Consider the following 27102-nt stretch of genomic DNA (forward strand, 5'->3'; position numbering starts at 1 on the left):
GAGAAAAATGAAATGAGCCCTGCAGAATGCACAGCACTGTGCTCTCAAGACTCAACACACTATATCCTTATTTCTGCTGCAACAGCAGTAGCAGGAGTACAGTCTGTGAAATACAATGTCTGCCACAACACCTTTATTTTCTTATAGTAGCTCTGTTTTTGCTTGTTCAGCTTTTTCCTGTCTTGCTGGCTCTTGCTGAAATATATCCTTGTTCTTTCAAAAATTAAAGGAGGATGAAACTAAAATTCTGATTTTGATGTTTTTGTACTTTCAAAAAATGTTTTTTCATGTAGTGTACAGTGGCCTAAGCCTATAATCTCAGTTACTCTGGAGGTAGAGATCAGGAGGATGGAGGTTCAAAGCTGGTACAGGAGGGCAGAGGTTCAAGGCTAGCCCAAGTAAACAGCTAGCAAGATCCCATCTCACCAAACAAGCTGGGTATGGTACTTCGTGCTTGTAATCCCAGCTAAACAGAGTCATAGTAGGAAGATCATGATCTAAGGTCAGTCCCAGGCAAAAACATGATATACTATCTGAGGGAAAAAAAAAAACCCTTTAACAAAAAAGGGCTAGACGTGAGGCTCTAATGATAGAGTGTGTTTAGAAAACACTATGCCCCAAATTCTAAACCCAAGTACAGCCAAAAATAAATGTTTATTCATTACAACCACAACACTTAACCTGTTTTGTCTCATGTCAGTGTCACTGTTCCTCCAGTTTGGGCCTCTTTTCCCTGCTCCTCCAGCACAAGGTGCTACAGGGCTAATACCCCTAGAAGAAACTCCTAATTACACTCTTCTGGGCTCAAAAATTTCAAAATACCTTAGTTAAGCACACGAGGCTTTCCTTGTCTTGGCCAATCCTTTTTACCCATTCTTGTTCCTATTCCAGAGCCCCAGCTACAGACCCTACCCTTTCTTCTGAGAATGCCTTATATCTTCCACCTCTGGCACATTTGCTCAGGCTCCTCACTTACTTCTCAGTCTGGTAACATCATTTCCATATTTCTATCCCAGTGCAAATATCATCATGTTCATACAAATGTACCCCAACCCTTCTGCCTCTGGTGCCCACACTCAGAATCTGCTATCCTCTGCCATGTGCAAGGCCCCTTTGCCAAGTTCCAGGTTTCATTCCAAATTGCCTACTGGGCAGCACTACTTAGCTATCCCAAACAGTGAATGATAGAGACTAACATTGAAATACATTTCATCCATATAGGAAGATGGCATAGTGAAACACACTGAAAGCAGCTTATTAATAAAGAGTTGGTGGTAAGGATAAGGGAGAGTAACAGAGGGGGTTGATCTGATTAAAGCATAATGTATTCATGGGTGAAATATCATGGTGAAACCCCTCTGAACAATGAACATACACTTTAAAAAATGAAAGACAGGAATTAAAACAGGTCCTGTTAGGGAGTGGGTAATAGCAGGAGGGTGAATATGGTCGATGTACTTCATATGCTTGTATCATAATAGAATAATGAAACCTGTTAGAATTGTTTTAAGAAGATGAAAGATGGATGAGGGAGAATGATGGAGGGGGTGAATCTAACCAAGTTACATTGTAAGAATACATGAAAATACAATGATGAAACCCTTGTACAACTAATATGCTAATAAAAATGTTAACATACACACACACACACACACAGCACAGCACAGCCAAAACCTCTCTGTTCTTAGCTCCTGCTTGCCGTATTTTCCACACCTGTTCTTGATGCAGGTAGGGCTCACTGAACCCAGGGAAAGCTGAGACACTAGCCTTCCCAAAAGAAAGAAGAAAACATGATGTTTCTGCTGGATCTTGCAGAGAAAAGCAAGGAAAAGCCATCCAGGATGGACATAGAGTTGTTAAGACTGTTCCATACAGCAGGAGCTGGCCAATCCTACACCACCCTGTTGACTTGGTTCTCTCTAACAGTGCCTCACATTCCACTCTACAAGCCTTTTCCAATGGCCACTAATTATTCAGAATTTCTACATCCTCAGAATTCTATTTCTGTACAACTTATGTTATTTAAGTGTCCACTATTTTTCAGGCACTGGATGGATAAGACAGGTCCTTTCCATGTTGAAGTCCCAGACCAACTGAAAGAGACATGGAATGAGCAATTAAGGGTGGTGCTCCATGTTCTAGTGGGAAGCTCCACGAACTTGTAACACACAAACCCAACCTGCACTGGCCTAGCTCCAGCGAATGGCAAATGGAGGAAGTGACATTTAAACTGTACTTGACCTAGGGAAAAAATGAAGTTATAGCCATACTTCATACTTTAAACTAAGATAAATTCCAGATGGTTCAAAGACTTCAATACAGAAAATCGGACCATAAAAATACTAAAAGAATGCTTGTGTCCTCCTAAAAATGCTATGTTGAAATCCTAACCCCCAAGGTGATGAGGGTAAGAGGTAGGGCCTTGTGAGAAGTGATCAGGGATGGAATCAGTGCCCTTAGAATTGTAGAAGTGGCCTAAGGAAGCTTATTTGCCACTTCCACCTTGTGAGGACACAGTAAGAAGGTTCTATACATGAGCCAGAAAGCAGGCCCTCACCAGATGCAGAATCTACCAGCACTTTGACCTTGGATTTCCACCCTCCAGAATTATAAGAAATAAATTTGTGTCATTTATAATCTACCAGCTTATGGCATTTTGTTATAGCAGCCAGAACAAAGACAGGAAACACAAAAATACTAAAAGAAGCCAAAGGACAACTCTTCTCAGAATCTTACAGTGTAGAAGTAGTTTCTATAACACAAAATTCAGAAGATATTAAAAAAGACTAAGCATATTTACACAGAATTTAAAATTTCTTCTGCATATTAAAAACCACCATTAACCAGGTGCTAAGTAATTCACACCTATAATCCTAGCTACTCAGGGGGCAGAGATCAGGAGGATCATGGTTTGAAGCCAGCCAAGGCAAATAGTTCACGAGACCCTACCTCAAAAAATCCATCACAAAAAAAATGGGCTGGTGGAGTGACTCAGGGTATAGGCCCTGAGTCCCAGTACTGAAAAAAAACAAAATTATCATAATCAAAAGGAATATGGTAAATGGGAAGAAGTGACTATTTAAAACAGAGATGAAAAACAAATGGATAATTTTTGTAAAACAAAAAGAGATCCTACAAATATATAAGAAAAGACCAATAAAATAATATGACAGGGTGTAAACATATTTAAACATGTCTATTTTCACCTATAGTAAGACATAGGCAAAGCAAAACTAAACTTGACAAATACAAAAAGTTTGAAAATCACAGTGTCTTAAGAGGCACCTTATATACTGCTGATGGGACTATAAGGCTTACACCTCTGGGGAGGGCAACTGGAAAGTCTAACAAAATTAGAAGTGTATTGCCCTAGTAATTCCACATCTAAGAATTTATCCTACAGATACATTCATATACAGAAATTTAGTCTATTAATTATCTATGACAACAGTCTATATGAGAGGAAATGACCTGAAACAATCCAAGAGGATTGTTTTCTACAATGAAATAGTATACGGAGGGAAAAAGGAAGGGAAAACTTCTATGCAAGAATATAGGAAGATTTCATAAAGAAAACAAATGTAATTCTTCCTACTCTAGGAGGCAGACATCAGGAGGATCATGGTTCAATGCAAGCCCAGGCAAAAAGTTAGCAAGGCCCCATCTCAATCAATAACCTTGGTGTGGTGGCATGTGCCTATCATCCCATATATGAAGAAGACATAAATAGGAGGACTGTGGTCCAGGCTGGCACATGGGAAAACACAAGCTCTTATTTGAAAAATAAAAGCAAAAAGGACTAGGAGGGTAGCTCAGTTGGGAGAGTGCCTGCCTAGCAAGCATGAGGCCCTGAGTTCAAACCTAGTGGCATAAAAAAGAAATCAAGGTGCAGAGAAGTGTGTTATTACATCATACCATTTGTGTAAATGATATTTTACAAATACTATCAATTTGCTTCTGGGGGTAGTCCTAGTTACATCACAGTGCCTAGTAAAGAGGAGGTATTGATTACTATTTGATGAAAGTGTTTTTTTTACCAGTATAAAAATTTTTTGTTGTTGTTGCTGTTGTTCTTTTTTATTATTATTATTATTATTCATGTGCATACAAGGCTTGGGTCATTTCTCCCCTCTGCCCCTAACTCCTCCCTTTCCACCCACTCCGCCCCCTCTCTCTCCCCTCCACGCCCTCAATACCCAGCAGAAACTATTTTGCCCTTATTTCTAATTTTGTTGTAGAGAGAGTATAAGCAATAATAGGAAGGAACAAGGGTTTTTGCTGGTTGAGATAAGGATAGCTATACAGGGCATTGACTCACATTGATTTCCTGTGCGTGGGTGTTACCTTCTAGGTTAATTCTTTTTCATCTAACCTTTTCTCTAGTTCCTGGTCCCCTTTTCCTATTGGCCTCAGTTGCTTTTAAGGTATCTGCTTTAGTTTCTCTGCGTTAAGGGCAACAAATGCTAGCTAGTTTTTTAGCTGTCTTACCTATCCTCACCCCTCCCTTGTGTGCTCTCGCTTTTATCATGTGCTCAAAGTCCAATCCCATTGTTGTGTTCGCCCTTGATCTAATGTCCACATATGAGGGAGAACATATGATTTTTGGTCTTTTGGGCCAGGGTAACCTCACTCAGAATGATGTTCTCCAATTCCATCCATTTACCAGCGAATGATAACATTTCGTTCTTCTTCATGGCTGCATAAAATTCCATTGTGTATAGATACCACATTTTCTTAATCCATTTGTCGGTGGTGGGGCATCTTGGCTGTTTCCATAACTTGGCTATTGTGAATAGTGCCACAATAAACATGAGTGTGCAGGTGCCTCTGGAGTAACCTGTGTCACAGTCTTTTGGGTATATCCCCAAGAGTGGTATTGCTGGATCAAATGGTAGATCGATGTCTAGCTTTTTAAGTAGCCTCCAAATTTTTTTCCAGAGTGGTTGTACTAGTTTACATTCCCACCAACAGTGTAAGAGGGTTCCTTTTTTCCTGCATTGATGAAAGTTCTTAAGGCAATGAAAATGAGAAGTGGATGAAGAGATATACTTTAAACTCAATATCAGATCCTTTTATAACATGAATTCAGAAAAGCAATAGCTAAATCCTGGCTATCTACTTATAGAAAAGTCTAAAATGTATCCTTATATAAGACAAAAAAGCATTCAAAGAATTAGTTTGCATATTTATATACTACTTTTCAATAATCAAATGATGAATTTTTCTATGTTCACTTATTCCTATCCCTGAGGGAAAAAAATGCCTTTGGCAGAATGATATTGTTTTCAACCTTTCTGCCAAAAAAAAAAAAATCTCCCCTTTAGGGGGAAAAGTCTAAAGTTTTTATTTTAGCCACTCTATTTTTCACAACTAGAGAGGTAATGAAGGCTGTTTTGCAGGATCATCTGCCACTTCTTCATGAAAACATCAACATGACCATAAAAATGACAACTACAACCACTGCTATTTATTGAACATCTACCATGCCAGGACAGTGCTCCAGGCTCGTGTGCATCCTGATCTCAAGCCCATGACGGATGCCCTACAATTGCATTGTCTCCATTCTTCACACACAGAGACAGCGTAAAGACGAGGAACATCTTGTTCTGTCACTGCTATAACAGTGAAAGCCTTATTTCTTAGAATGTGGCTTAATTTTCTAACAACTTGAATAACCTGGACTATGAGTGAAATATTAATATAAACTGATATCAGGTCTGGGAGCGACAACATGCATGAACTTCAAGAGCCATCCTTCTTTATCTGTTCAGGAATCTCTAAAGAGCCCCTACTTTGCTCACTTTGGTGGTGCAAGAGCACCCACACTCAGCAAAGAGATAGGACACCTATCTACCAATTACTGAGTGAGTGCTTCTCACCATAGCACATTCATTGCAGGCTATCAGAAGATTCTCCAGCTATTCATTAGTATAACCAACTCCTTCTCTCCACGGTAATTATCTGTGAGCAGCCTATCACACTGTCCTTGGAACCATCAAACTGACATATGATTAAATAGCAGAGGGCTCTGAAGTTAAATTTAAAACCACTCTCTTACACTTCAACTCACACATCACATCAATATCTGTTCAGCCACAGGATATTTCAGTTGACCAACACCAAAAGCCTGTGAGAGACTGCTGTTATTAAATGTTCCCATATGACAAAGGTGGTGGCTGCTTTCCTAAAACCTTCAAAAGGGATTTTTCCCAGGACCTGAAGTAAAAATTTACAAAGCAATTCTCTATGTGAAATTCTGTCCCCACCCCATGTTAAAACGTTCACCTTTGTGTCTTTACAAGAATTGGCAGGGATTCACAAGAACTAATACATTTCTTCAAAACGCTATTGAGAATCACACTTTTCACCTTTCATTGAAAAAAATATATATTGTAAAGCATAAATTACTGTGCATACAGCTCTGTATATACCAAAAAGAGCACTGCTTGTATGAACAACGTTCCCAATCTAAAATCCCTGGAAGCTAGAGTTAAAACGCGCGTCTCACCATTTTGGACGGAAAAAGCAGCTACAGAGAGTATTCAAGGGGAAATTTGTTTCAACTTCCAAGTCCACTCTAGTTTCTAACATTTAAGTTTTGCTATAAAAATAATTCTACAAAACCCACTGTTTGTAGAAGCTATGAAGTACAGAAAACAATGTTTTTCTATCCCCAATAAAATAATCACAGCCAAGCAAAATCAGTTGATTTCTGGCTTCCTATTCTACTTTTCATATGTGCTCACTTTAATATTAATATTGTAGCTCATTTTCACCTACATAGTATTTGTTGAATTTTTGGGGTAAAATGAAAGACTGGCAGATACTGAAATTATCAGAACTCTCACACACAAAAAAATTTCAAAGCCTTCATTAGATAGAACAACTATAATGCATTTTCTTCAGACAGTCACACAGTACCCACTTATTTTTAAAATTGGCTCACCCCAAAAATATTGGTGTTACAAACATGTGACATTATGCAGTATGGAAATTCCAAACACCTTCACTAAATATGGGAGAAAGTCTCAGTCACTAAATGGATAGGTTTCCCTACAAACTCAAGCTATATTGTGGGTAATGAAGTGATAGAATTCACATTTCATAAGAAAAGCCATATAAAGGAAATAAGATATTATTTTTCTATAAAGTGATTTATAATAATACCAAGAAACATTTTTTTGAATTCCTTCTTAACATTTACAGAAAAGTCTAACATAACTTGAGAGATTTACTATTTGCTGATATTCATCCATATGGTAGTACCAATCAAAGCCAAGAGGAAGGGAAGAACAGGGAAAAGAAAGTTTTGAGAGGAAAAAAAAATTTTAAATGGTACAGATGAATGTTTAACTTTACTAATTTGGTATCTCTTACTGTGGGTCAAGGTTCATGAGGCCGACCTGGGTTTACCTGATTATAGCTCTGGATGTTGCTGTCACTGCTCTAGCAGATTTACAAGTATATTTACTCATTTCCAAGGAACCTCCAAAAACATTTCAACTAGAACACCAATTGTGTTCTTTCAATTTTCACCATTTGTGAGATAGGGCACCAGAGTAGCAGCTCAAGCAAAGGCCAAAAAGTAAAACCAATATGGAGCATAAAGTGCTAGTTCTGTAAATCAGAGCTGGCTCAGCCTTCATTTGCCACAGCAAGTCCCAGTCCCACCAAGGCCAGGGTCAGGAAGGTACAAGCACACAGCCTGGCTAAACCTCAAAGGTTCAAAACCATTTCTAAATTTAGATCCCACTTCATGTTTGCAGGAGCTGTAAATCAGAGAAAACAACTTTTTTTCCATCCCCAATAAAATATGTGCACCCAAAGCAAACTCAGCCGATTTCTGGCTTTCTACCAGTTCTGCTTGGGCATAAAATTTTCTGACACTTCACCAGAAATGTCAGCATTAGTATAAGGCAGCTTTAAAGAGGGAAATTATTTTCTGACCTGTGGATAACCCCTTTAACCCTGACAGGAAAAGGGGAAAAACACACACCTGAAATCTAGTTGTTTCAATTAGTATAAATGGAATAAATTATGTTTCTCAGTGGCAAAATCCTTCCTTACAGGAAGTGTTGGTCTTTGAATCAGTAAGGAAAGGGGTCATGTCTGTTTTACTGCCATGTCCCCAACACTGAGCACTGACTCCTACATACAATAAGAAAGACTTCAATGAATGGTCCAAGAAGCAGGAGAAGAGGAAGGAAGAGCAGAAGAAAGAGTGAAAGGCGGGAGTGGGAGAGAGAGAGAGGAAATCAAAGGACCTGAGGGCAGAAAATGAGAGTAGTTCAGAAGGCAGCTTTCCCTCTCTCTTTTTATTTGTATTTTTGTTTAACTTTCAAACATCCAGTTTGACAGCAAACAAATCATTTCTTTTCTTAGGGCTTCTGGTCTAATGCTAGGTCCAGTATCCAATGTAGCCAACTCAGAGTCCATGCGCAACTCTCTTTGGGGACAGAGAAAAGGAGTTAAGCAAGGATAGGAGGGGGTGAAACAAAGCTAAAGGGAATTCCTTCTTTCAACAATAAACATTCAAGAGTCAGGTGGAATCTCCCGTGTGTGCCCCAACACACTGCACAGAGCAGTGTGGGCTCAGAGGAAGCCAACTAGGAGAAGCAACACCTGAGCTAGCCCTATAGGGGCAGGATAGATACCAGAAGAAGCAGGGGGCAAGGGGACCAGAGTTATTCTCAGAATGAAGGGAAAGGCTGGCTGCAGAGCAGATAGGAGCATTTTCCCCAAAGCACTTCTTGTAATATATTCTATGAATGCCATATTTGGAAAAGAGCACATTTAACAAAGCTGCAGCAGTTCTCTTTGCTGCAGACCTTCATAAAGCCTTTGCTATGCAACTACAGCAGAAGTGGTAAAAGATTAAATTTATCAGTCAGAAAGGATTGGCTTTGGGGACAAAACAACAATACTTATTAGCATATTAACCCAAGCAAAATATCCAACTTTTATGAACTCCAGTTTCCTCTTCTCTAATGTGGAAGAAAGAAGGAAAATCTCAACCTTATGCTCACTCCTTATGAGAAGTGAATACTACATCAAACGTGATCATTTCAATTGTATCATTGCTGCTACTGGTACTCCTGTTATTTTCATTTCTATTATTGTTATTATCATTGTTATTATTATTATATTATCAACCTGCATCATAAATATAAAAAAGAAGAATGTCATATATGGCATTTCTTAAATGGTTAGGTCGGTCTTTCATCAACTGTTCTCTGGCAATGCCAAGCCATCCTGTAGCGTCCAGCCTAGAGCACAGTAGTTACTCATTGTGTTTTTAGGGAGGAAATGGGGCAAAGAACTGACCCCAGCAGACTGCAGGGCAGTAAGAGGATGATCGATTGGGTAAGCTGCTTTTCATTATGTCTTTGGGCAATAGGCCTCTGAGGTCTGGGAAGAGTGACTTCATCTTTTGGGAGAAGAACCAGGGATTGAGAGCACAGTGCTCAACTTTGGGGAAACATCACAAAGAGTTTATTTTGGTAGAAGTGTTTGAAGTGACTGTAACAATGAGCTCACGCCTGCTGCCAGGCGCCAGCCACCAGCTCCATCCTATTTCCAGGGAGAAGTACAAGGTCCATCACCAACAGCCCCTCCATGAGACATGTGATGCCCATGTGCAGGCGGATCCCAGAAGACTTGCTCTAAAGATGGCTACTCCTCTCCAGAGGGGGTCACTAAGGCCCAAACAAGGAAGCTGCTGATCTAGGATCCCAAGTAAGCTGGAGACTGCAAGAGCCTCTCGGTTTACTTGGTTGATTCTCTGGCAGGATTTTGAACTGAATCCCAAAACATTTTTTTTTCTTTAGTCAATTCCTGCATACATTTATTGAGATAATCCCATCTGTCATAAGTCACATGCCAGAAATGAGCAATTTTCACATAAACCTTCCCCCTGAGCACAATGCAGGGATTCCATTAAACTTCTCCAGCTTCACACTGCTTTGTGGGTAAAGAGATTCTTTATCAGAGAGTTTACTGGAGTTCCCAGAGACCAGAACAGATTTAGAATATGACATCTGCATTTTACTAAACCCATACTTAATACCTGTCTACCTGAATTTAAGCTTGAGAGTTCACATAGGGACTGAAAAGGAAATGAGGTCATCAAAAAAAAAAAAAAAACAGTTGGAAGACAAAACTTCTGATGGAATCCAGAGCACATAGAAAAACCCGGGAGTTAGTGAGGTTTTCAAACTTCAGATTGGGGTGGGGGGGGGCAGGCAGGGCATCACAAATTTCTAGGATAAGAAAGATCAGACATGATTTTTCTGAAATCCATGATATGTATAGATATACATTTACATATATACGTATATACGCCTGCACACACGTATCTCAACTGTATGCCGTACAAAGATAGCACATGGGTCAGAGACTGCATTCAATTGTTAAGTTTCATTTTATTTTAACTGGTAAACCTGGAAGTGGTTGAAAAAAAAAAGCATAGTTAGCTCTGGAAACTTGTCAAAGCTTAAGAAAGCTTCCAAGATTCTACAAACTTTTTTGTTTTCATGAGGGCAGGGCTGCCCAATTCCTCCTACAGTAAAAACACAAACAAACATTATTCACAATGATTGTAAATTGTCTCCACTGTGTTCATCTGAAAACAAAGGGTAAATGATACTAGAATGATATGAATCTTGATTTAACCCCTATAGTTCATCCAGGTAGATTTGGTGAGTGTATTTTTACCAAACCCATCAGTACACTCTGTCCTTTACCCAGAGAACCAGTGGTTACCCCAAACCCCTGCCAGCCTTAACCCTGCATCCTACCATCTGGAAATAAAAATTCCTGTTCATTCATCATGAATAAGGAAAAAACTGAAGGCTCAGGCAACGGGTTGAGGTTTCTGTGAGAGCAAAAAGGAACCCCATCTAAAGGGCTTCAATACTAAGAGGGACAGATCAGGGGCAGCAGAAGGAAAGCAAAGGAGAAAGAAAACAAAAAAGACAGCAGAGGGAAAAAGCTTAAAGCTTTAGTAAGTGAGTAGATTCAAACCTTGGAGGACAGGTTTGGATGCCATGTGGCTGAGCCTCCTGCCCCTGTAATTATGAAGTCTATGTTTCTACACACAGCCACACTGATTTCGTCCAGTCCAAAAGGTGCAGCAGTCACCAGATTTCTGATGAGAGCAATTGTGAAGGTCTTTCAATCTCTGTTTAGACCTATGAAGGGAAACTTTGGAGAACAGGACTTCTTTCAGCATGATGAAGTTCAGGCAGTTCCTGTGGGATCTGCACTGTGGTATGTGGGAATTGCAAAGAAGCAGGCAAGGAGTGTGAGCCACCAGCATTGGGAGTTGATGGCATGACAACACTTGTATGTGAGCCGGAGGCCTCGTTTTGGAATTAGTTGCTTCTGGAGTAAATGCACTGGCCTGAATGCTTGGGAGATAGGACAGAATAAAGGGTACAGATCCTGCATAAAGAGAAAATAATATAGCTCACTTCTCAAAAGAACAACTGGGTTGACTGCCAACTTAAGAATTTGTTTTTCTGAAGTCTAGATAGCCCCAAAATCATATAGTGAGTATCCTTTAAACTCATTATTGAATCACAAAAAAAATCACTACATAGTGCTCTGCATTATTGACTTAAGGAAGCAGAAAGTACTGACTTGACTTCCTATATTAGAAGAATCAAATCTGGGATGGATTTTCCACCAAAATGTCCATTGCTCTTCTTAATATTGGGGTACACACACAGTCAACAATGAATGATTTTACACTCGGTTCCATATGCTTTGCCCTAGGTAATTAAAGTATGTCTTCTGGCTAATAAAAACGAAGTTAGAAAGTTAAAACCAAAACAATGACAGGAAATAACATGTGTGTACAATATGTTACTAACACACTGATAATTTTCAAAAGTGACTTTAAAAAAGTATTATAAATCTTTCAAAACATGGTGACTTATTAAGCAAAAAGTCTGAATAGTTTGTGCCATTAAATTTAGCTTTTAAGTTGCTGTGTTAAGGGGAGATCTTTTGTTCTCCGGGTTAAATTTAGCATCTTGCATTGTGTTTTTTCCACATGTATCAACATGCAGTCCATTTTCTGAGCTGCTCAGGAGAAATGCTGGGAGTTATTGCGATGATTTCTCTTACTGATTTTATAATCCAGGAGTAGAATTTATCAAATAATCTAACAGTGATTTATTTCCTTCTTCTTCTTTGCCTTTTCCCACCTATACAGGCTTCTCATAAAATAAACCTTCCCTAGGCATGGGATAAAATGGAAAAAAAAAATGTGGTGGCCAGAGGAAAACCATTTCAGAAATGTTAAACAAGTGCAAGCAATAAATTTAGCTTAGGAGGGAAAGGCAGTTAGAAGAAAAACTGAAAGTACTGACCTGAAAGTCAAGCTGATTGGAGCAAGGGTGAAAGCAGCAATTTGGAGGATAAGCAAAAAGGAAAAGGAATAGCAAAAGAGAATAAAAGGAAAGAAACACATTAGTTTTAAACATAGAGCCAACAGATGTTATATCAGCAGGTTTTATAACCAAACAAAGGACAATAAAGCAACTTTTATCTGGTATTACCCCCACCCCCAAAGTCCTTGACACCTTCCGTAAACTGTTACATTAAACACCATGCAGAAGAAACCTATATCTGTTCTCATACACACGATCACAGCAAGCACTGATGTGGCCCAGTGGTGTGCACCCTCCCACATTTGCCTTTCTCTGAAGGAATATTTATAATGTCCCTATCTGTGTGCATATAAAATTTTATTATTTAATAAATTGAAATGGAAATACTAAGGTATTAGACCTGACAGTAAGCAGTGATGTCACAAAGATTTTTATTTGAACTGGTAAGTTGGATGGTTATATTCTATGAGATATTTTTCCTTCATCCATGAAAACCAAAAGGAGCTGAGCAATTTGGCTTTTGGTTCAAAGATTTCCATTTTAGATGCTTACAGAGCTGTACCTAGCAGTGATCAAAGACCCTGTGAGGAGGGCTAAGGGTGGGGTACCACCTGTCTATCAGCCTCCCTGGCAAGAGTAGAGAACTTCCAAAGCAGAGAGTAATTTTTTTCAGTTGTGAAAATGAAGTTGCAATGTCATCACTGAGAATATCCAGATGCTTGTTAACTTATTTGTACAAAAATATCTAACACAGTCTCTAATGGCAAACAAAAATTTTTTTAAAAGAGAGAAAGAAAAATCATAATCATTTTCCAGGTTACCACAGAAGCACACAGTGGACATTCATTTTGTTAGTTTATCAAACACTCTTTGCAAAAGCAAAGTGGATATATAAATACTTCCCAGCTATCTGCTCAGTGGGACCCCACCATTCCACACTATGAAAAAGTAGTTTTGAGCATGTCACATAGTAAGGAAAAATAACTCCCCCAAAAATTCTTAGGATAAAGCTTTAACTAAAAAATTTCAAATGGAAACTATATGATGAAAAAAATCAAAGAAAAAATTCAAGATAAACACATGGTAAGAGTGTTGATTCAATAATTCTTTGTATCTGAGATCCTTCTGCAGAGTATTTCATGATAATAAATGTTCAATTGATCAAAAATAAGAGGTCAGGTCATGGTCATTGTGGATACTTCAGCAACACTGGCTCCAACTGCTGATTCAAATTCTTCTGGATCAGAGGTCCTTAGCCAAGCTTTAGGAAATTGTAAACTGGTGTAACAAGCACATATTTACTATGTAGCTGCCTTTTCCAAGGGTTCCTAGTTTTTATCAAAGGCATCCATAGGATCCATGATGCTCTCCAAAATTTCACTAAAAATGGTGACAGCCATCTGCCACTTGTTATAAAGAAATTCCTTCAAATACATTCATAAACATAAGTGGAAATTATTCAGAAAGAAGAGTATCAAAACAAAATAGAACTGCTATCAGGTTTCTTCCATGTACCATGAAACTTCTAGAACACATTATCATACTTTAAAAAGAATAATAAAGCTTAAGTTTACATTTTGAAAAGAATTCTGAAAGGTATCAAGGAAATTTTGTCAGCACGTTATTAAGCAAATCAGAACGGAAAATAATAGTTTCTTTCTCAATCATAGATAAGGTTCTGTTAGGCACTTAAAATCATTTCTTAATATCCAAATGTCTGGTGGCATTAGCTCTTGGTCCAGATAATTAAGTACTACCTTGTCTTCCATTGTGATGTTATGTCTCATGAGTAAAACATGAAGGCACCCACCCTCCCCTCCACAGTGGGGAGGCATGTGAATGAGGACTCCATCTGGGCATTCTTCATCTTCTAGACAAATACTGGTAAAACCCCAAACTGATTTAAGAAAATTACATGAATGGTCACCTGAACAATTCATTCCCATGGGTGGGATGCAAGAAATACATTGGCAGCAGACCTTGCTTGACAGACTATTAACCTTTCTCTTTCCTTAGGCACCAAAGGATTCTGAAATTTTAAATAAAACTCAGAGACTTGGATGGGAGCTGACACAGAAATGCCACCTATTTCACTGCCTTGAAGGTTTTGGTCAGCTGTTCAGTTGTATAGTATATGTGAAACCTGGAATCTTTGAGGTGTCAAGTCTTCATCCTGATTTTGAACACCATCCTTGTGTTCAAGGCTTGGCCTTGTGGCCAAGCCCTCCAGAGTAGCCTACATACACATCAGGGCAGAAGCTCCCAGCTGAGCCATCAGCATCAAGTGTAAGAGTTCATGGGCACAAGTGCACATGGGAACCACACTAGAGCAAAGTGCACCATGAAAAGCAGACTCTTTAATGGGTGATAAAAACCACCATTTGCTTAGGATTTAAGAGGTAACTGCATCATGAAATGCCAGCCATGATTTGGCATGCATCCATTGTGAAGGAAATTTTAAAAATGGGAAGACTGACAGTACAGAAAGCAAACACAAACTGCATTCTGAAAGAGAAGCAAGTCAGTGTCAGGGGTGTCTGAGTTATTCCTGACCTTGAACAAAATGTTCTGTTGCATATGACTGAAGTTCTAGAATACTTTAGAACAGAGACTGTTTCAAAAAGAAGCATTTCACTCTAGTAGGTCATGTTACAAGTCAGAGACCACAAATTTATTTCAGTTTCAATATTTTGGTTTTCAAAATTATAAACTTAATTGCAACCACTCTCTGTGACTCCAAAATGGAGATATATGTCATAATGCTAAGAAACCTTTGGTTCCCAACATTATGAGGTATGAATTTTGTAGTTGAAGACAACAAGTGGGAGATACTGCCCAATGTGAAAAAAGGCTGCCTGACAACTCAAGGAAGATGTTTTGGTCAGAATATACATGTAGCCCAGCAGATAATGCTTCAGAAAGGCAAGCCAAGGCTGAGCCCTACTTTTCTCAAGACACACCCTCCTGGTCTCCACATCCCCCCACCCCCCGCCTTCTCAGGGCTCAGGCTCAGACATTTCCCAGACTATTTTCTGCTGCTGGACCCAAGACACAGGCAGGCAGAGACCTGGGACAGAGTCAAGTCCCAGCACACGTTTTATGAATTACAGTGCCTGGGAGGCATCAGCTTTAAGGAGAGGCAAATGCAGAGATAAAGAAAATGTGCAGAAAGTACATAAAGATAAATGCCTGTAAAAATCACTGCTGCTTTAATGCATTCCATATTGAAGAAATAAAACTGTGAATATTCTTGATGATTTAGTGGCAATAGTGTCCAGCTAAGACCTGTTTGTCCAACTAGATAATTAAGCTAGTTAAATGTAAATGTTTATTGTAGCTGATCTTGATTTTCAATTACAGTTTGGGGAGCTGGTTTAGTGTAGAAAAATGCCTTCTAAACATGGGACCCATCACTTTCCCTCACAAATGCCAATAAAGAAGAGGCAGGTCTCTTGTGGCCAGACCACAATGCCTGCTCAGGGAGGGCTCTTAGTTGGCTGCATGACTGACTGCTCAGTGCTACTGGACTAGCATCTGCTAGTCGATTGGTGAAAAGGATTGCTTTTCAGTCCTGATTCAAATTCCAGCTTTGTTTCTTATGAGCTCTATAACCTTATGAAAGCTACTTAATTCGTATAACTCATACATAAAATGGGGGTCATGATGGTTCTTGTGTTGCAGGTAAGATTAACTAGTATACAATACTGCAAGTCGAGTGCTTAGCAGAGTACCGCACATGGTGAGCATAAAATATAGAGAGAGTTTATTGCTGTGGTTACAATTACTCTTGTCATTATCGGTATTATTATGATTAGGACAGCTGTCATAGGGCTTGCTGCTTCTCAGAGCATCAGAGTAGGAGTCCACAAACCTATATTATAGTTTTCTTCTTCTGACCACAGAGCCAAAAGGTCATTCAACTTATCAAAGGTCTATTTTCTCACCAATAAATAAGACAGGGGCATAACTTTTCTGCAAACCCATGCTAGCTTTTTAGAGAAATTGTGGTCCTAAATGTAATTCCAGAATAGCCATGTAAATAGATATAGCTAAAATCAACAATGTTCCCAGCTTTTTAAGAACCAGTAGGCTGGCAGAACATTTTAAAATTAAAATAAAGCCCTTAAGGATTTTAATTTGTATATTACCCAAGGAAAAAAAAAGGAGTTCCTTGTTTTAATTGCTAAGATTAGTCACACTAAATCAAACTTAATCAGATTATCACCAAACTAATACTAAGATTACTAAAATAAATACTAATTTGGTGCTTGAATATATGAAAACCTATATTGAAAATGTTGCTGGAATTATATTGGGAATCACCTGCCCATTTAGTACTGAGCCAATTAAAATTGAGAATTTATTTGTTTTAACATTCAAGTGTTCATAATTATATATGCTTCCCACCTTACATGAGGACTAGGTGATTGCAAAAAAGCATGATACATTTTAATAGGCTGTTAAAGACTCACTTTTAACAAGATCCAAGGCCACACAGCTGGTCCAAAGCAGGTGCAAAATTTGAACCCAGGGCTTTCTTTCACAAAATCCTATTATCTTTACGCAAAATCACAGACAGCTCCTCTGCATATGCCTTTGAGGGCCTCACAAGTGTCTCAATCAGAGCTGGCAAACATTCACTGATCTATTCAAATTTTGCTGACTTCTTCCATATGAACTGAATTTAGGAAAAAGACAAATTCTGCCTTATTGCTGAACCAATGTGGAGGTTACAGAGTTATATAAGATTATTTAGAAAGTTCTTCCCTTATAGAAAGCTTATTTTTAGAGACTACACTACACATGAATATAACATGAATCTGATTTATTTGAAACTCTAAATATTCTGGAACCTGATATGACCCTCCTTGTTTAGACAGAATTAGCTATCACATAGGTCCTATTGGAGCACATTTCCATTTATTTTCCAAGTGCTACAGGATCCTCTTAAAAGATAAATCTCAAGGATGAATTTGTTGTGGTGTGTCAAAAGGTTCCAAAAGATGCAAACGTCCTCCCTCTTCCCCAGTCTTAAGCAAAGGACCCCCAACTGTATTCTTCCATGTTATTTTGCTCATGACAAACCTAAACCACAAATGTTTGACTTTAATAGGAAGGAAATGAGGCTTCAGGTAGTCAAAGGCCCAATTATTTACATACTTTGTTGGCATGAGTGCTAGATCATGGACACCACTCAAGAAAGTCCACTGCTATTTTCTTAAAACATTGAAGAGGTATATAATCCCTCAGAACAAAAGCCAGTTACTCTCTTAGTATTCCACAGAAACACAACATCACTCTCATAAGGCCCTTTTCCTGATACATAACTTGTTTCCAACTTGTAATATGAACATGCAAATGTGCATTCCAAATCTACCTCAACCTGAAATGGGCAACCAAATCATCACTGTTACTCAGTACTGACAATTCAAACCTACCTCTCAAGTTCTGCGATCTTCTTGTCCTTGTCATTCTTTTCATTCTCCACCTCCTTGAGGATCTCCAGCAATCGGTCCACTTCTGCTTGGGCCTTGCCACACTCATCACGGTAGTAAGATGCTTCTTTATCCAGCTGTTTTAGACGGTCTGCAAACTCGGGGTTCATCCCGGAATCATCTTCAATATTATGTGCCTTCAATATTACATTTTTAAAGAATGTATTAAGACAATGATTTAGAACAATAGATAGCACAGTCACCAACAGCCCAGAAATTAACTTTGGAGAGAAGGTAACCAACAAGAATTATGGGTATTCTGTTAGTAAGAAGGCAAAATGGAAAAATCATACATTTCAGCTACCTTAAGAAATGCTGACTTAAAAGTATATTACACTTTCTCATGGAGAGTTTCTCTTATTATTGATATTTTGTTCCACAAATTGTTGCAATGTTAGCCTTTTATTTTAACTGGGGGACAGATGAGGGTAGACTGTGGTCTTTCTTCCTTCTCATTTGGCAAGCAGAACTAGGACAAGTTCTCACAATGAAGGAGGCAATTTAGATCAAATGCTTCCATTTCCAGTGCACATAACTGAAACTGCACAATTATTTAACTGTTTTCCAAGATTCATCAAGGGCATATTCAGTGCCAGGTAACATGTAAGAAACTGCTTGACTGATCATTGAGCACTTCATCCTACTGAGAAATATCAGCTGTAGAAATACCAGATGTAGTTTGGCAGGAAGATTCCAAAGTGAGAAAGGGCTTTCTGGCCAACAGTCATACCCATAAATCCTTGTTCTCTTGAATAAGTTTAACCTCTAAACCATGAGAAGGATGAGCTAATTCATGAACAAGCACACAGACAAGAATCTGCAAACACATGCATGGGTGAGTGGCAGCTTTACACACAGAAACAGACAAAGGCAACAAAAAGCAACAACACTGCAGAATAATTTGCAGCCAAAGTATTTGTGGTTTGTGTGTGTGTGAATGCATTATGGCTTTTTTTTTTCCCAAAATAAACTTTTGGCTGAAATATTCCCAGACAGATGGAAATAACACTGCACTGCAATGTTTTGCCTACCCCTTGTTTCCCATTATTCCTAATTGATTTCTTCAAAGAGCAGGCAGGGAAAAAACAAGTAGTTTAACAACAGTGCACATTCAACATACAAAGTTCAGAGAAGTCTTATGTATGTATCTCCAAAGTCCACGTGTGAAGAAATAAAATGTTAACAATTTATTAGGACTTAAGTTGTTCTGCTGTGTTGCTATGTAGAGCAGATGTTCGTTGTGCTTTTATACACTTTTTCTTTTCAATTTCAGGGAAAAAAATAAGGCAAGCAAGCTACAGCCTACTGTGGTGTCAATGAATCATGCATGCTAGAAAAGTTAATACTAATACTACTGTTAGAAGGGTGGTGATCTTTGCAATGATTTAGTAGAAAGAAATTCAAAAATTAGTACAAATAAAATAAATTTCTTGATTATGGCAAAATCATTTGTAAAATATTTTTGCATGTAACATATTATTTAAGCATGAGGATAAAAGGGGAACAATTTGCTTTCATGTTCTTTAAGAATTCCTTGTTTAAGAAACAAATGAAGCTATGTAAAAGAACTTGGGAAAATTATAACAGTTCAACATACTATCAGAAATTGGCTCATTCTATTTTACCAACCTATTGCAGAAAACATTTATTTTTATTTAGTATGGACCCTGGGTTTTATTGTAATAGATTATTGATCTTTTTCAGTATAATTAAAATAATCTGAAAGAGAAATCTGAGCTAATATGCTTTTAGGATTTTATACATCTGATAATTTCATTTTAAAGTAATGAATATTTAAATATCCTAATCTGTACTTTAAAAAAGTAAAACAGACAATATATTTTAAAAGAAAGCAACTACTCTATATAGCTAATTCTATTTATGATAATAAAAATTAACTCAATACTTTTGTGATAGAAAATTATTAAAAATATAGCTTTTAAGTAACTAAAAAAAAAACACTTCACACTAACCTCTCTTCTATTTTTTATACTATGTTACCATTATTCTATGGCAACTAAGTATCTTCTCATGACTTTTCTCAAACTGTACAATCAATGACATTAGGGAATTAAAAAAGAATTAGTGAGTTAAGTAATAAGCAGGTAGAAACATTAAAAAACAAATGAATCGACATACTTTGGTTGTCTGTTTATCTACAGTGGAAATTCCTTTCACAGCTCTGATTTGTAAAGGTTCACAAAAAGTTAGCAGTTAGCTACCATGGTTTATTTTGGTTGTTTTCATTCTTAAGATTATTATTATAATTATTTTTAATAAGTGGGTACAGGATTAGCAGTTGTGAGACTCAGATTCTAAATCTATGTATCTTATGTCCACAGACGAATGAGTTAACCTTTTAAGGACAGTGAAAACTATGAAATAAAAAAACATGGGAGATATTATTCATCTGTGTTTTTAATGGGGTATTATTTTATAAAACGCAAACCCAGAAATAGGGCTTGTTATGTAGCTAATTTAATAGGTTTATTTAATTTTCATCAACAAGATACTACGTACTTCTTAAAGAAGTCTCCCTGATAGTTTTACAAAGAAAGCAGTCTGCTAGTGGTAAGTATGTAAGCACATTCCTTGTTTTAGATCCAGAAGATAATAATTGAAGGCCACTTCTCAACATTGGGTGAATTTAAATGGGTTCATAATCTTTTCAATCCAATTAAATGAGCATGCTTAAAGGATTCACAGGGTGTTCAGAGAATGTCTAGGGAATATGCCAAATGTAGACCACTAATGATGACCTCACGTGACATTGAAGTCAGGCCATGTTATTAAAATAATGACCCTTGTCAAGTTTATAGCTGGCTTATGTCTATCAGATAATACTTGCATTAATAATTCCTTTTAAAATGAATAAAAGCTATAAGGTTTTCAGAGGATAGGTTTAAGTTTTTAACCATTCATTATAGCATGAGTGTGTACTAGTGAGATCCACAGACAGGGGTATATGCATAGAAAGAAACTGAGTTTATAAAGTCAATGCTTCCTTCAAGATACTAAGGCCATAATCTCCCTAAAATGGAAGGAAGGAACCATTTTATTCATATTTAGGCAGTACCATGCCTTCACAAATTATGCCAAGAGTTCTTTAATCTGGACTAGAAGCTCTGATAAAAAGCAGGTAACAGATTTAGCTTAATGTATCTTAGACACTGCAGAAAAAAATATTTATTTCAATAAATCATTATCACAACAAATTCCTAACATGAAATCATTTTAAACTATTCAAGATTAAAAGTGAAAATCCACAGCAATTATTTCCTCTTAAGGATCTGTGATCTGTTGGTTTGAAATTAGCTCCCTCATGTAAGAGGTACTTGCCTATTCCATTCTTCTAGGGAAAACCAACTATGTCTCCCCATTTTCATTAGGCAAAATTATAGCTCTTAAGATGCAGGTTAGTATGGATTTCTGTTTTTCAGGATTTTTTTATCATGAATATGGCCAAGAACATTGTCATTTTCAAGAACATACTACCAGTCATTAAAACCAACAGATTATGAATAACTATTCTTTTCTTAATGTAATGATTTAACTTTGCTGATTAAATAGATCAGTTTAAAAGCAAATTCATGTATCTCATTCTGTCTCACCTAAAAATATTTCTTGATATTTTAGGTCAGCTTTTAACCAGGAACCTGGAAATAGACAGAAATGTCTATTATTACTACCAGATCAGCGAGTTTTTGGGGTCTTCAGATTATGTATCTTGTATTTTCATGTGTAAGGAAATTTCCCCACAAATGGGAATAATCAAAGCAACACTGGAAGCCTCACTGATGTGGGCCAGCCTTAGCATTTTCGTATGAACTGACTTGGAAAGCCAGGATCAAGCACAAAGACGAATCTTGGGAAACAATAGTACACTAAAATACCTAGCAGTTATCTTAATGGAAGAAATTAGAACTATAGCAAGAAACAAGGTAAAACTGAAAATTAATATCATACCTAAATCAAAGGAAAGAAACAAAAAGTGGCTAAAGGAGAGGTTTAAATTTGCTAATTACATAGGTCAATTTAAAGGCAAATCTGGCTATCTGCTTCTGCCTCAAAATATTTCTGAAACTTTTAGAGCAACTCTGAAGCATCTTCCAGAAAAACAGACAATTAGAAAAGGACATAAAATTGGGGCTGAGAGCTATTAAAATCACACATCTCAAGTTTATTTGTGCTTAATCTTATAAAGTTTAGTCACTGATTATTTTCGGTAAAATACTAGTTCATCATTCCAGATGTCTAGAAATGAAAATATTAACTTTGGTCCAGAAACCTGCTGTGATACAAGGCAGGGAAGACTCAATTATAATGTTATATAACACTTCCCTTTGAAATGGGCCCTAACAATTTTACTAAAAAAATCATTTCCCTCAAAATAATCAAATGATTAGTCATGACCATAAAGTATAAGCAGATTGTTATATAATGAATCTGTTGATTTTCCTCCCTGCAGCTTCTGAACTTTAGCAGTAATTTCCTAAATTTATGCATTAAAAATATGATTCTCAGTTGCAGCCCTTTGCTGGCTGAGGGCTCAGTGACAGTGCTCTTAACATTTCTTTCATATCACAGAATAGGGAGATAAACTATTTTAGACATTGCATCTGATTTAAATCTTCTAAAAAAAGTAGCAATTTCCACATAATTTTCTGTTATGAGCAAAATATTACTTATTAAAATTTCCAAGGGTGATTACAGAACTACAACATAATATAAAATTTGAATTTCATTTTGAATAAAATGAATTAATACCAGGCATAATAACTGAGCCTAAATAAACATTTGGAAACTAGTAATGACAAATCTTAAAATCTTATACTTCCTTACTTTAAAGGAAATTAGTATCTCATAACTTAAGCAAACTACATACAGCATATTCACAATTTGTATATTAAAAATCATATCAAAAGAAATTTCTTTTCATACATAAGTCAAATGGAATATGTACAAATAAGTATAAACAAATACTTAAAATGATTTTTGTCAAAGTCACAAAAAATAAAAAGACCTAACTATATGCTTAGAACATGTTAGGATCCCCTCAAACTAAAATGTAATTATTAATGTAATGCTTTTTAACTGTGGAATTTCCTAAAATTAGCTATATAGAGAACAGAGGTAATTACCTACATGTTCTCAAACAAAACATGGAAATTCAAATCTTTAGTGTTATTCTAAATATTATTTGAGTTCTTTAGAAGTAGAAAGACTGCATTGATTGTAGGGTGTCTGCTTTTGTATGTGCATGTGTTTGCATGTGGTATCCTGAATTATGTATTAAATAGTTGTAATTTTCAACTCTGTCAGGGAATATTGGTTCAACAGTGAATTAAATACTTTTCATAAGTAAGCTTAAAAAATCATAAAAGGAAACCACTAAGCCTAAACAATGAAATGAAATGAAAGCACTTCTAATTCAGCCCATCATGTTTCTGGAATTATACAGTCCTATAATGACATATAAATCAGGAAGAATTCACTAAACATTAACAAGACCCTTTTTTCTCTGTCTCTCTGGAATGGAAAAATGCTTGGTCTTTTGCTTGTAAATCCTTAAGTAAAATCTGAGCTCTGCAAAAGGTGTGTTGAGAAGAGATGAGATTTCAAAGAACAGTGGTAGGGAACTTGTGTGGGGGACACATCACAGGGGCCTCAAGAGCACCCTGACCAGTAGCAAGGTTGCCCCCAATGCCATAGCAATGGGGATATATATTCTGCACAGCACTAAATTAAGGGGCCTGGAAGGTCTAAAGATTTATTAAAATTTTATGAAAGACTTCTGGATATCATCTCCAGTACAATAACTATGAGGGCTCCAGCAAAAAAAGGTATTCAAAATTGATGATAAAACTGTATTATTTGTCTAGAATTAAGAACTAAGGGAAGAAAAAGGACTCAATGAGGATAACTTGCACAGTGTTTGCAGAACGGTTACTATTATAAGAAATAAGAAGGATTCAAAGGCAAAAGTTTTGGTTCCTAAGAAATGGCATTAGAATATCACTTAGTACAATGAAGTGCCTAGAGAAAAAGGAGAAAAAAAGCTAAAAGGTTTATTTCTACTACTAGGGAAAAAAATCTTTCAGGAAGACTTTAAAGCTTAATCCTTTTTTTCTCTGAGTAAAGAATGACAGACATAGGACTGACTGTAAATTTTTCTTATGTAACAAAAGCAACTACAGTATAACTCACCAAAAATGTGAGGGTGGCCATATTCAAAATAAACATATAAGATTAGGTACCAATAACTGGTTAGAAAATAAAAGGAAAAATGTATCATTCACAATAGCAGCTTAAAAATTAGACATGTAGCAATGCTTTAAAAAGAAATGACCCAAACATGGTACACACATATGAATAAAAGAAAAAAAAAAAGGCAGATACTCCCAGAAGCCCAAACAATGTATACATATGGAGTAAAAAAAAAAAACAGAACTATCACATGCCTATAATATGAAAATGCAAAAACTTTAAAAAACAAACTGAAATAAATAAAAGCTGTATCAAATTTGCAGACAGGAAGAAATAATACGGGAAATATATCAACATTCTAGCATTGTATAAAATGAACATAGAGTTCAAATTAAAATCATGAACAATTGTTTTGAATTGACAAAGTGATCTTGAAATTCATTTAAAATGAGGATAGAAAATGAAAGACTAAAGGCCTTCAAACAAAACAAGACAAAGTGAAAGCAGAAAAAGTTAGATGGACTTTGTTCCACTAGATGTTTCAAAATATCATAAAGCCACAATAATTGAAATCTTGACCCCCAAAAAAACAAGAGATAATGATAAAAACTGAACAGCAGCTCAGAAACTATGACATTTATCCTTATAAGAGCTTAGCAGACATAAAAGCAATATAAAGATCTTGGTAGAGTAAAAGGAGTTGATAATTTAGACAAATATAGTTAAAACTTCACCTCGCAACATTAACCAAAATAAATAATAAAGATGGAGAGAGGGTTTCAGTGATGTAAGAAGTAACATCCAAAAAATTTAAATATAGGAAATTAATATAAAAATAATATATAAGGGGCGGGGGGAGAAAGGACCCAAACAATGCATGCACATGTGAATAAATGGATAAAAAAATATATATAAAAATTTAAGTATAGGTGAGAATGACCTGAAAGAATAAAGGCAATGAGGGAATCCTAAAGAGAAACACAGGTCAAGAACTCAAAAGCAGTTGCCTCTATATATAAAAGATTAAAAGTTAACTAAGATTGCCACAAATCTGAAAAAGTTCTACAAAAAGCATTGAATAACTCACATGAACCAATGAACAAACCAGCGAACTCAAAGACAAGAACTTAAATGACCTGAAGAAACAATGAACAGAAGAAAAACATTAAGAGCTAATAAATGTATTTAAAATATAAACCTCATTAGTAATTAAAGATAATAAGATTCAAAAGCAAAAAAAATCCACATAAGCATTTTACAAGTTATGTAAAATAACAATTTTTGACGTGGGTCAGGGTGTGGCCCAAAGGCCACATTTAATCCATGATAGACTGGTGTGCATTGGCAGAATTTCTTTGAAATGCAACACAGCAGGATCAGAAACTATCTGAAAATTTTATAAATCACTAGCCCAGAAATTCATTCTATGATAAAAAGAAATGTGGAGAAACTAATATAGAAAGACATTTTTCAAAGCATTACAGGTAATACTGGCAAAAAAAAGGAGAGAAGAAATTACCAACATTTTGGAATAAATAATGAATAAATACAGTACAATAGTATATAATCATTAAAAGTGTATAGTTATTTACGAGAATTTTTTAACGATCTATTGTAAAAAGAAAAGGTTAAAAAACTGACTAAATAACACAACTTGATGAAAAGAAATAGAGTACTGAATAAGGAAAAGAAAGAAAAAAAGGAGAAAAGAAGTAGGAGAGAAGAAAAGAGAAGGGAGAAGAGAACAGCAACAACAACAAAAAGGTATCAGTGTCTCTCATGATTATCTGTAGTGAGACATCCTATTGTTTTCCTTATATCCTCCTAATACTTTTGTAAATGCTCTACTGTGGCCATATATTACTTTTAACACTAGGAAAAACATAGTCATTTTTAAAGAGACAATTAAGGATAGAAAAATCCATGATGCTGCATTCCTATCAGTCCAAAAAAGAACTGGACAGTGAGACTATCTACAGACAGGGAGTTAAAATAATGAGAGTTGGCTATACTTCCAGGATGCCAAACCAGTGGCTCAGCCAATTAACATGGGGAGGAAAGTCAGTCAAGGACTTTTGAATTAGTCTCCTAAAGACTAGAGTTTGCTTTTGCAAACTAGAAACCCTTCACTGGGCTAACATGGAGAAAAAGGTGACAATGTCACGTCATCAAGATCTCTGAAAATGGCCTAAAACTTAATCCAGCTATTTCTTTAATCCTACCTACACTGATGGGGACAGTGAATTCTTACTATGGTACCAGGAAATTTCTTCTGCTGCAGAACAAAGCAATCCTCCTCTGTTCTTTATGCACCAAACACAGCTCAAGGAGGTTTCCTTCCTGTCTCTAACTGGTAACTATGAAACAATTTCAGAGAGATTACTTTGTACCTCTTTAAAACTATCTAAAGCTGCCCAGGGTAAAATTTCAAGCTTGAAGACATTCCAATTTTGTCTTTCTTCCCTTCTCCACTGCCTTGAGCCTAGTTATCAGCACTTCCATTCAAATGTGAAGGGAAAGGGACTTGAATTGGTTATTTCTGCTGCTCTGCTAAAATCCATATGAAGAATTGTATTTGCAAAAACAGAATTTGTTGTGAAGAATGAAGGGCTGAATCTAATTAAGTGCCATGCTGTATGTACCCTGGAGAAATGGCTTAAGAAACAAAAACTTGCTAAGTTATTTCCTTTATCCATACCCTTTCCTTTTCCCATGATGGGAACCGGTAAGTAAGAGATAATTAGAATATATCACAGAACAAATTACATCTGCAAACGATAAATTCTAGCCACCTTTATGTAATATATCTCCCAGTAAACCACTTGAGTTGACAAAACAAAAAAAATCCTTCTGGTTTTTTTTTTTTTTTATAAATAAACTAAAGAAACAAAATGCCTCAAAGAAATGCACACATTTCATTAGGATAAGAAAAATTAGTGGCAGCAACTAGGCCATTTTACAAATTTTTTAGTAGTTACCTATTTTTTATACACAATTAACTTATA

At 36.5% G+C, this 27102-nt stretch overlaps 1 protein-coding gene across 18 annotated transcripts in view; it reads right to left on the reverse strand.

Annotated features, from left to right (window-relative positions):
* Positions 1 to 27102, reverse strand: part of LOC109683367 (ERC protein 2) — a 998591-nt gene that overhangs the window by 455497 nt on the left and 515992 nt on the right. For 15 of the 18 annotated variants that reach the window (XR_012436318.1, XR_012436316.1, XR_012436319.1 and 12 more), the window contains 2 exons: positions 17834 to 18027; positions 12375 to 12386 (listed from right to left, as the gene is read on the reverse strand). Coding sequence is in view for 13 of the 18 variants with exons in the window: in XM_074043977.1 (XP_073900078.1) it covers positions 12375 to 12386; positions 17834 to 18027 (206 nt within the window). In the remaining 5 variants the exon portion in view is untranslated. The remainder of the gene's footprint in view (positions 1 to 12374; positions 12387 to 17833; positions 18028 to 27102) is intronic. The other 3 variants (XM_074043981.1, XM_074043986.1, XM_074043984.1) reach the window with 1 other exon arrangement.

This window comes from Castor canadensis, chromosome 10, assembly GCF_047511655.1.
Source record: "Castor canadensis chromosome 10, mCasCan1.hap1v2, whole genome shotgun sequence".
NCBI lineage: Eukaryota > Metazoa > Chordata > Mammalia > Rodentia > Castoridae > Castor > Castor canadensis.